Source organism: Nanorana parkeri, unplaced genomic scaffold (assembly GCF_000935625.1).
Source record: "Nanorana parkeri isolate BGI_ZX_2015 unplaced genomic scaffold, ASM93562v1 scaffold1050, whole genome shotgun sequence".
Lineage (NCBI taxonomy): Eukaryota > Metazoa > Chordata > Amphibia > Anura > Dicroglossidae > Nanorana > Nanorana parkeri.
The window spans coordinates 227,611-238,042 of NW_017307318.1; the positions used below are offsets into that span (position 1 = coordinate 227,611).

At 42.3% G+C, this 10,432-nt stretch overlaps 1 protein-coding gene across 1 annotated transcript in view; it reads left to right on the top strand.

Annotated features, from left to right (window-relative positions):
• Positions 1 to 9,146, top strand: part of RPL7L1 (ribosomal protein L7 like 1) — a 15,796-nt gene extending 6,650 nt beyond the window's left edge. The window contains exons 3-7 of the mRNA XM_018567451.1: positions 483 to 646; positions 2,751 to 2,888; positions 5,443 to 5,552; positions 7,045 to 7,255; positions 9,061 to 9,146. Of these exons, the coding sequence (XP_018422953.1) occupies positions 483 to 646; positions 2,751 to 2,888; positions 5,443 to 5,552; positions 7,045 to 7,253 (621 nt within the window). The 3' untranslated portion in view covers positions 7,254 to 7,255; positions 9,061 to 9,146. The remainder of the gene's footprint in view (positions 1 to 482; positions 647 to 2,750; positions 2,889 to 5,442; positions 5,553 to 7,044; positions 7,256 to 9,060) is intronic.
• The last annotated feature ends 1,286 nt before the right edge of the window (positions 9,147 to 10,432 follow it).

Sequence of the window (10,432 nt, forward strand, 5' to 3'; positions counted from 1 at the left end):
CCCCTTCTCTTATATAATAGTCGCTTGTTTAGGGCATTCACCATACTGTTTGTGGGATTTATCATTTCATTACTACCTGTTTATTACTTTGTATTCTGCTTGTTGCATTTTTTTGACTGTTTTGCCAGTTGATGTCAAACATTGTCTTGATTATTCAATACAATTTTGTGAAATAAAGTTTGATGAGTATATGACTTGTCAATCTATTGCTGCACAGGAGCCCCAGAATCTCCTGAAACTTGAGCCACCCACAGTCTGCAACTTTCTGCTTTATAGAAGATCTATATAGGGAAATATGTCCCAATACATGTAATGCAATGTGCTGTTTAAATTTGCTACACCGCACAAGTGCTTGTTGAGGTCCCACATTGGGTGTACACATAAAGACAGAATAGTTCTGGGGGGGGTTAGTTTCCTGTGCTTGAATAACAGCCTTTTCACCTATCTAAAACCCACGATTCACTGAATTATTTTTTCCTCAGCTTCAGCCTGGGAAGCAAATAAAGTTCAAACGTCTGGAAACCTTTGTCCGGAACTCGAGAAGAAAAATGAGAGATGACTGCAGATCGCGGAGGATGGAGGTGTATCGGAAGAAAGTTCCAAACTTGATAAAACATAAACTTGCGTTTGTTGTGCGAATTACAGAGTACGTCACTACATTGTTGGGTTTTATGTATTGTAAGTGCATTCCTTTATCCATGTACTGGAAAGTTATGGCAATTTTTGTCAGCGTCACACATTAACTTACGTGATATTCCTCCAGTTCATTCTCGATGACAAATCATATTGAGATTTTTTTACTGCCTAATTCCAGGCATAAAAAAAGTATCTTGCAGTGGCTAGAGGCATAAGCCGTAATACCTTTATTAGGACCCGGCCAAAGTAATGTGCCTGTCTCCTCCCCATACAGTGATGAGGAGAGTGTCGGAGTGGAGTTAGGGCCAGTAATACAGCCTTTTCATTTACCCCTAGAGTGGATGAACATTTCACCCCTACAGGAAGAGGGGGGGGACTGCAAGGGTTTTTCCCCATGAGATGGGGGAGAAGTGATCACATGATGGGGAACTAATCTGGTTAGTTACCGATCGACAGGGGTAGGGAAGAGCTGTCAATGGCAGCTGAGATTGAGATCACCTATTGCCTTGTCTCTCCTTGTAAACAAAAAAAAAAAATTGTATATCTCTACACTCAGTACCCTGTAATGACAAAGGGAAAACCGAATTTTAGAAATGCCTGTAAATGTATTAAAAGAAAAAACTGAAACATCACATTGGCTTAAGTATTCAGACCCTTTGCTCAGTACTTTGTTGAAGCACCTTTGGCAGCAATCACAACCTTGAGTCTTTTTGGATATGATGCGACAAGCTTTGCAAACCTGGAGTGGGGGATTCTCTGCCATTCTTCTTTGCAAATCCTCTCAAGCTCAGTCAAGTTGGATGGGGACCATCGGTGGACAGCTATTTTCAGGTCTCTCCAGAGATGTTCAATAGAGTTCAAGACAGGGCTCTGGCCGGACCACTCTAGGACATTCACAGAGTTGTCCCTAAGCCAATTCTGTGTTGTCTTGGCTGTGTCTTTAAGATCGTTGTCGTGTTGGAAGGTGAACCTTTGGCCCAGTCTGAAGTCCTGAGTGCTGTGGAGCAGGCTTTCATTGAGGATATCTCTGTACTTTGCTCCAATCCGCTTTCCCTCAAACCTGACCAATCTCCCAGTCCCTGCTGCAGAAAAATACCACCACAGCATGATGCTGTCACCAACATGCTTCACTGTTAATATGGTATTGGGCAGGTGATGAGCGGTGCCTGGTTTCCTCCAGACATAACTTTTAGAATTAAGGCCATGTTCAATCTTGGTTTTATCAGACCAGAGAATCTTGTTCCCCAGACTCTAGTCTGAGAGTCCTTCAGGTGCTTTTTTTTTTTGCAAACTCCAAGCAGACTCATGTATTTTGCACTGAGGAGAGGCTGCCGTCTAGCCACTCTGCCATAAAGGCCAGATTGGTGGAGGGCTGCAGTGATGGTTATCCTTCTGGAACTTTGTCTCATCTCCACATGGGATCTCTGGAGCTCAGTCAGGGTTCCTGGTTACCTCTCCTACTAAGGCCCCTCTGCCCCGACTGCTCAGTTTGGTGGGAAATCAGCTCTTGGAAGAATCCTGGTTGTGCCAAACGTCTTCCATTTGAGAATTATGGAGGCCACTGTGCTCTTGGGATCCTTCAGTGCAGCAGAAATGTTTTTGTGGCCCTCCCCAGATCTGTGCCTTGCAATAATCTTGTCTCTGAGCTCTGCAGGCAGTTCCTTTGACCTTTTTATGGCTTTTGCTCTGATACAGTATGCACTGTCAGCTGTGAGGCCTTCTATAGAGAGGTGTGCGCCTTTCCAAATCATATCCATTCAATTTAATTTAGCACAGGTGGACTCCAATCAAGGTGTAGAAACATCTCGGCAACGATCCAAAGAAATGGAAGGCACCTGAGCTAAAGTGCAAGTGTTGTTGCAAAGGGTCTGAATACTTGTGCCAATGTGATATTTCAGGTTTTTTTTTTCTTTTAATTCCCAGACCTTTCTAAAATTCTCTTTTTACCTGGTCATTATGGGTACTGAGTGTAGATTGATGAGGAAAAAAAATATTTAAACAACTGTAGTATCAGGCTGCAACAAAAACAAAATTGAAAAAAGCGAAGGGGGTCTGAATGCTTTCTGAATATCTATATCTATAATTCCCATGTATATGTTTTACTCTCCTTGCAGCATTGAAGGGGTGAGCTCACAAGTGATGCACATTGTGAAGATGTTCCGCCTAGGTAAAATTTTTGCTGGTGTGTTTATAAAGCTAACGTCAGAAGCTATAAAGAAGCTGCAGTTTATTGAGCCATACGTTGCATGGGGGTAAGTAATCGCTACCTGGATTGTAGTTTATTGATAACTTAAACATTTGTTTGCCTATTTATACAATTTCGGCAATGTATCTTCTCTGCCTTTAGTAAGCAATCGGCTTTCACCTGGGTTGGCAAATGTTACCATTTTTTAAAATTTTATTTGCTTCTAGTGTTAATATATGTCAGTTCAAAGGCTCTGATGCCTTCCATCACCACTTACAAGCCACAGACACTTGCCTGTCCTTGCATTCTGGAGATTTCTATTCCAAAAGACTTTCTATTGGAATAAATAGAAATGATATTGCATATGCATGAGGGGAGAAGTACCCAACAGTAAAGAGTTTGCAGAATAGACTGTGTGGTGCTGAGAAAGGGAGCACAACAAAGCAGTGACAGATAAGTGTGTAGTTTATCAGGAGTGATAAGGGAGGGTGTTGGAGCCAATGAAATGCAAGTAAACTAAAGGTGCCCATACACCTTACGATAATCGTATGCGATCGACTTTTCGTGCGACAATCATAACGTGTCAATAGAGTGCCCGACCGATAGTACTGTACAATCGTACGACTTTTGACGGTCAAGCATGTTTGAAAACTTTGGTCGATCGTACGATGTTCGCATGGTTAGTGGTGTTTCCGTCCGTCAAAAGTCGTACGAGTAACACTGCGCATGCGCAAACGAAAATAATTGCGGTCAATTACCGCAAGTCGTAACTACCGCTGATTGAACCTTTCGATAATCGGGGCAGGATGGGGCCGTCGTACGACTGTTCGATCATCGGGCGAAACGTTTTGTCCGATAATCGTAAGGTGTATGGGCACCTTTTTAAAAGAGGACTTGGATTTTAAACAAGTCACACCTAAAATAGACTGAACCAGACCTAGCTATGTAACAGTGATTAAGTGTGGGTGCTTTAGGGGTGCCTGCAAGGTTTGTTAAAGGAGAACTATGACATGAGTGATTTTCACTCACCTCATAGTTCTAAGCCGACCTGTGACAATGAGACTGTCACAGGTAGGCTCAGTAGATCGGGAGGTGAGGGAACACATACCTGTTTCCCTCACCTCTCGATCCTGTCACGGCTCTCTGCCGTGACAGGGGGAGGGGCTGGATTCCCCTCTCCCCGCTCCGATCTGCCAGCGCTGATTGGCGGAACGGACGGGGGAGGGGGCGGGTACAGCTGGCTCTGCCTCTAGATAGGCAGAGCCAGCTGTCACTCACGCAGCTGGGCGGATCCCGTCATCTACGTCGGGATCCGCTCCAGGTGCGGCGTCTCAGTATACCGCGAGCTGTAGCTCGCGGTATACTGAGCTTAGGGTAACGGGAGGATGCTAGTTTGTGTCCTCCCGTTACCCTAAGGAGAACTATGGGGAAAAACACTGACCCCATAGTTCTCCTTTTAATATTCAGACTGATCCCTGTGGAGGTTGTACACAACCTCTGCCAATCCGTGCAGGCTTTGTATTCATTGTATTCATCGCTCGCCGTGATTGGCTCAGCGCAGTATACTGTGTGTGGCCGAAGCTACCGTACATACAGTATTACCGCACATCCAGCTGGCTGACAGATTAGCCTTCCTGGCGGTCTGATTATTTAATTTTTTTCCTTTTTGTTGTTGTTGTGTGTTTTTTTTTTTTACTTTTAAAATTCCCGCCGGTTCCGCCCCCCTGTGACTCAGGCGCTCGCAAGGGACGGAGGACACAGCGGGGATCGTGGGCAAGGTAAGAGACGCTACGCTGTAATCCCGAGTATGGCTCGGGGTTACCGCTTATGGTACTGAAAATGAACCCCGAGCCACACTCGGGAATACCGCCAAGGAGGTTAGTGGGTGTATTTAAACATTATTTTGGGCTATACTCGTCTTATACGACGAGTATAGCCCAAAACCTATGTTGTAACAGAAAAAATAGGGGGTCGTCTTATACGCCCAGTCGCCTTATACGCCGGCAAATTGGGTACTCTGTCCCCAATTATGAACAGGAAGTGCTCTACATCACTTCCTGTTCAATCATGATTGTGGCTATAGTAAACATACTAGCTCCACAGGTTATAATTGAACAGGAACACTCAGTATAGAGGCTTCCTGTTCATTTATAACGGGCTGCAGAACAAGAGTGAGGACACAGAGTCCTCACTCTTTTTTTCTATTTTAAAAGGGAAATACCGGGGATCTATGTTTAGACCCCTGATATTTCTTACAGCCCCCAACAGTAAAGTTACAGAATTTAAATATTTATTAAAAAAAATAAATGTTTAGAATAAAAATACTTAAATTAAAAAGATTAGAAACAAAAAAATATTTGGTTTCGGCTTGAGAATTTATTTTTATGTTCGGTTTCAAAATGTCATTTTGGTCCACCTCTAGTTTTTGGTATGTATTGGTAATGTTGCCACTTGGCAATAATTTACTACATACCTTCAGCTGCAGATCAGAAATTTCAAGGGTCTTCCAACATGAAAATTGGTTGAGAAAGGTTTGCTCATTTTGGCCATGCTTGTGTGTTTGAAGCCATTTCAGTTATTGATGATCTTCCTGGATTTAAACATTTCATTCTTTTTTGCAGTTTTCCAAACCTGAAGTCTGTGCGTGAGCTCATCATGAAACGTGGTCAAGGGAAAGTAGATGGCAAAAAGGTTGCCCTTACCGACAATATTATGATAGAGGAGCAGCTAGGTAATGAGCCTTATGTAACAACTTGTGTGATGGAAAAAAAACAGTGGCTGTCTGTGTAGCTGCTCAGTAATAATTCAGCTTCTTCATTTTTTGCTGTTTATAAAGTGTAGAGTTCGATGTCAGGGGGTTTGGTCATGTATGTACACATGTAGACATGGTAGGGACCCTTATCTAATACCAGGTAGTACACCTTTTGGTTTTAAAGCTGAACTCTGGGCATGCAGGCTTTTATTTAAATATACACTATATTGCCAAAAGTATTGGGACACTCCTCCAAATAATTGGATTCAGATGTTCCAATCACCTCCATGGCCACAGGTGTATACAATCAAGCAGCTCGGCATGCAGACGCTTCTCCAACATTTGTGGAAGAATGGGTCACTCTCAGGAGCTCAGTGAATTCAAGCGTGGTACCTGTGCAATAAGTCCATCCGTGAAATTTCCTTGCTACTAAATATTCCACAGACACCTGTTAGTGGTATTATAACAGTGGAAGCAACTGGGAACAGCAACTCAGCCACGAAGTGGTAGGCCACATAAAATGACAGAGCGGCGTCAGCGCACAGTGCTCAGAAGTCGGGATCATGCTCTGCTTCAGTATGTCACAGTACATGTTGGCATTCATGGTTCCCTCAATGAACTGTAGCTCCCCAGTGCCTGCAGCACTCATGCAGCCCCAGACCATGACACTCCCACCACTATGCTTGACTGTAGGCAAGACACACTTGTCTTTGTACTCCTCACCTGGTTGCCGCCACACACGCTTGACACCATCTGAACCAAAATAAGTTTATCTTTGGTCTCTTCAGACCACAGGACATGGTTCCAGTAATCCATGTCCTTAGTCTGCTTGTCTTCAGCAAACTGTTTGCTGGCTTTCTTGTGCATCATCTTTAGAAGAGGCTTCCTTCTGGGACGACAGTCATGCAGACCAATTTGATGCAGTGTGCGGCGTTTGGTCTGAGCACTGACAGGCTGACCCCCCCCCTTCAATCTCTGCAGCAATGCTGGCAGCACTCTTACGTCTATTTCCCAAAGACAACCTCTGGATATGACGCTGAGCACGTGCACTCACCTTCTTTGGTCGACCATGGCGAGGCCTGTTCTGAGCGGAACCTGTCCTGTTAAACCGCTGTATGGTCTTGGCCACCGTGCTGCAGCTCAGTTTCAGGGCTTGGCAATCTTCTTATAGCCTAGACCATCTTTATGTAGAGCAACAATTTTTTTTTTCCAGGTCCTCTGACACAAGCTGTACACTCACTACTTTACATTGTAGCAAAGTGTCATTTCTTCAGTGTCGTCACATAAAATGATATAATAAAATATTTACAAAAATGTGAGGGGTGTACTCACTTCTGTGAGATACTGTGTGTGTGTGTGTGTATATAATAGTATAATATATATATTTTTCTAACTGTTTTAATTATATATATATATATATCCTAAGTCTTCATTTACTTTTCCTTAATCTTGCTTGTCTGTCTCTTTGCAGGAAAGTTTGGGATCATCTGCTTGGAAGATGTGATTCATGAACTGTACTCTGTTGGAGAACACTTTATAGACGTCAATAGGTTCCTATGCCCCTTCCACCTGTCTATTGCAAGGCATGCAGGCATTAATAGGAAGGGCTATCTGACTGAGGTGGGCGATCCTGGACATAGAGGAGATGCCATTAACGATCTTATCCGAAAGCTTAATTAAAGGTAAGGGTCTTGAATCCATGGGCTGAGATAAATCTTTTCACAGCTGTCTGTGGTGATGCATACAGGTCTGGTAAAAGGATTTCCTTTAAAGTAGAACTCCTGCCTTAAAAAGAGAAAAAAATATATTTAATGTGATCCTTGGCAGGGCTATGGGGATGCTGTAATACTGTAGTACCGCTCCTTGTCCAATCGGAGAATGCCTAGTTGCTCTAACTGCTTTAAAAGTGTTAGCTGGAGTTCAGGTTTAATTTGATGTCTTATACTCTAAATGTATATGAATGCAGGTTTGACACTACTGGAGTAAAGGGGCATATGTCTAAATGCACATAAATTAACCTAATTGTTTTTAACCACTTGCTGTCCAATTTCTTACTATTTGTGCACACATGATAACATCTGAATTTTTGCCTAGACAACAACAACAACCACCTCCAAACAATAATATATTTTCTGAAAGCAGAGGCCCTGTAGAACGAAAAAATGCTAGTTTAAATTTTTTATGTTGCACAGTATTTGCGCAAATGTTTATCAAACCAGTATTTTTAGGATATATTACACTAAAATGAAATTTAGTGCACAGGAACTGAATAGAATACCCAATTTTTTTTGATAAGACAGGGTAACGCCAGTTAAATTGATACCAAACATGTCAAGCCTTAAAATTTGTGTGTGCCAGTGAAATCATAGTGCTGTGACCACCTAATATGTTGAGGGTCTGCTTCAAACACCGATGGACCCATCAACAGCAGTAACTTGATTAATGCTGGTCCCTCCACGGACCAGCGCTCGTACCGCATGATGGGATTATCCCACCACCGGCCATTAGTTAACTGTACGATCGTGACTGTATAATCCCGTCATTGGTCGGGGAGGGGTTAATCGACTGAAATCATTTTACTTTGTGTAAAAACTAGGAAAAGGAGATGCATTGATGTTGGTCTTTTAAACCAAGTAATAGATGCTTTAATCTATTGAAAGACTTAAGCTGGCCAAAAAAATTGTATGGTTTGTAAGACTATTCAGAAAATATCTCATCAGCACATTTGATAATTATTAGAGACTTATGGAATATTCGAAATTTTATTTAATTTCTTTTTACTTTAACATTCAATTTTTGGATTTCTCAAATAAAACCACATTCACTGTTAGAATTTTTCTGTCCTGCTCCTTTTTTTTTTAATTTTTTTCCCCCATCCCTATGTTTGAAAACAGTCGATTTGACCCAATAACTGTTAGGAAATCAAACGAATGTTCAGTACAAAAATGTTTTTCTATTGAAGTTCTACTGCTATGTAGCCAGCTTAACAGACTGATTCTGTTTGCAATGAACAGCATTAAAAAAGAACTTTGGGCAAATGAAATTTTAATCCTTGGAGTGGGGCTTGCACTGCAAGGGTTACGTGCCCCTTTATCTAATGAGCTAGAATAAGTTATACTCACCCGAACCTTGATCCTGCCTGGCTCCTAGACCAGTCCCCGCAGCCTTTTCCCTCTGCTCCAGCAATGGTATGTCCCTTGGCGTTTCACACGCCCAATACAATGTATTGGACATGATGACTCACAGGACCTAAGTGGGAGCAGTGGGAGAGTGAGGCTGAAAGGACCAGTCTAGGAACTAGCCGTGTTCATGTTTCGGGCAAGCATATCTGTTATGTTGGCTCCGAAGATCAAATAAGCACTTCTTAGGGAACCCCAAGGGTTAGGCTTTAATTTGCCTGGAGTTCTTCTTTAAGAGCATTGGCTGTAGTTTGTGTAATTAGCCAGTTGAGTATTGTTACTTATTATGTTTTTTTATTTGATTTCAGGTTCATGTTCTGACGGGAGGCTTTTCAGAAGGACGGCACAACTTATGGACAATTCTTGCCTTTAATAACGTGATTTCAAAGCTAGATTCAGCTCGACATTAGTCACAACTGGACCATACCATTCAGCTAAGAATCACAGGGACACGGAATGGATCAGAAATGGACACTGGAAGCAATTTTCATTATTTCTATTGTAAATACTTTTTACATAAAATAAAATTTATGGCTAATGTTCATGAACAGGACATTGCATCGTAGCAGAAACCTCCATGTGCTAAGTTATGGTAAAAGCTTTTTTTTTTATTCATTGGTCTCAGGGTTTGGAGTATTTGTTTACCTTTCAGCTTTTTCTTTCCTATTGCTGTATGCTTGTGCAATGTGAAATCTGATGTGAGTACTGTGCATAGTTTTATTAAGCATGGAATGTGACATTCACTGCAGGTGAAAAACTCACTAATGTAATGCATGCGCCAGCAAGAGTCACATGCAGTGAATGTTGGTACATGTCATGGTCACTGCTTTTTAAATATACCCCTATATTTGGCCAGTGTTTCTCAGTCTCTTCTCATAGATCTTCCAAAAACTGTGATCAGACACATTCTCTTCAAAATGCCAAGATAAAGAAAAAAGAAGCCTGGCCTGATTCATTGCAGTTTTAAGCCTACGTTATTACGTTATTCAGTTTAAACTCTGATAAAATAATAGGTTTATGTTCATGCTAAGCTTACATTGGCCATTCTATGAACCTGGACACAAGGCAGACACTTTCTTTTTTTTTTTTCAAATTCTTTATTGACTGGAAGAACGTCAAGTATAACCCATACATAATGTGCAGTACAGAAACAGTTACAGGAATACAACATGACAGAGTGGAAAAAAAACAGTCCACATCGTAACAACGCTAACATCTCGCTACTAAGAGAGTCATGTTGGATATAACAAAGAGCATCCCAGTACATTAGTTAACACAGCAAGAGTTTGATTCGGCAAAACTATTCTGTACAGTAGAGCTCAGTGATTAGGTACTATGCTCCAAATCGGACCGTGTCTCAGGAACAAGGGGAGAAAGGGGAAAAGAAAGGAAATAGAGAGGGTGAAATGTGAAGCGGGTCCCAGCCGGGGTCCGAATTGTCAGCTGGTGTCCTTAGTCATATTGGGATTATTCCCATCTGAACCACCCTTGATGACCTCATGGCAGCCCGGGGGAGGGTGACCTGCTTGTGTCAGCGTGCCAGGTTGATCCAGGCCTTGGGCAGACACGCTGTAGCATAGCCACGGCCCCCAGGTGGCATTAAAACGGGCTTCAGTGTTTTTCAGCGAGGCAGTTAGGTCCTCAAGCAGGTATGTGTTGTGTACTTTGGCGAGCCACATC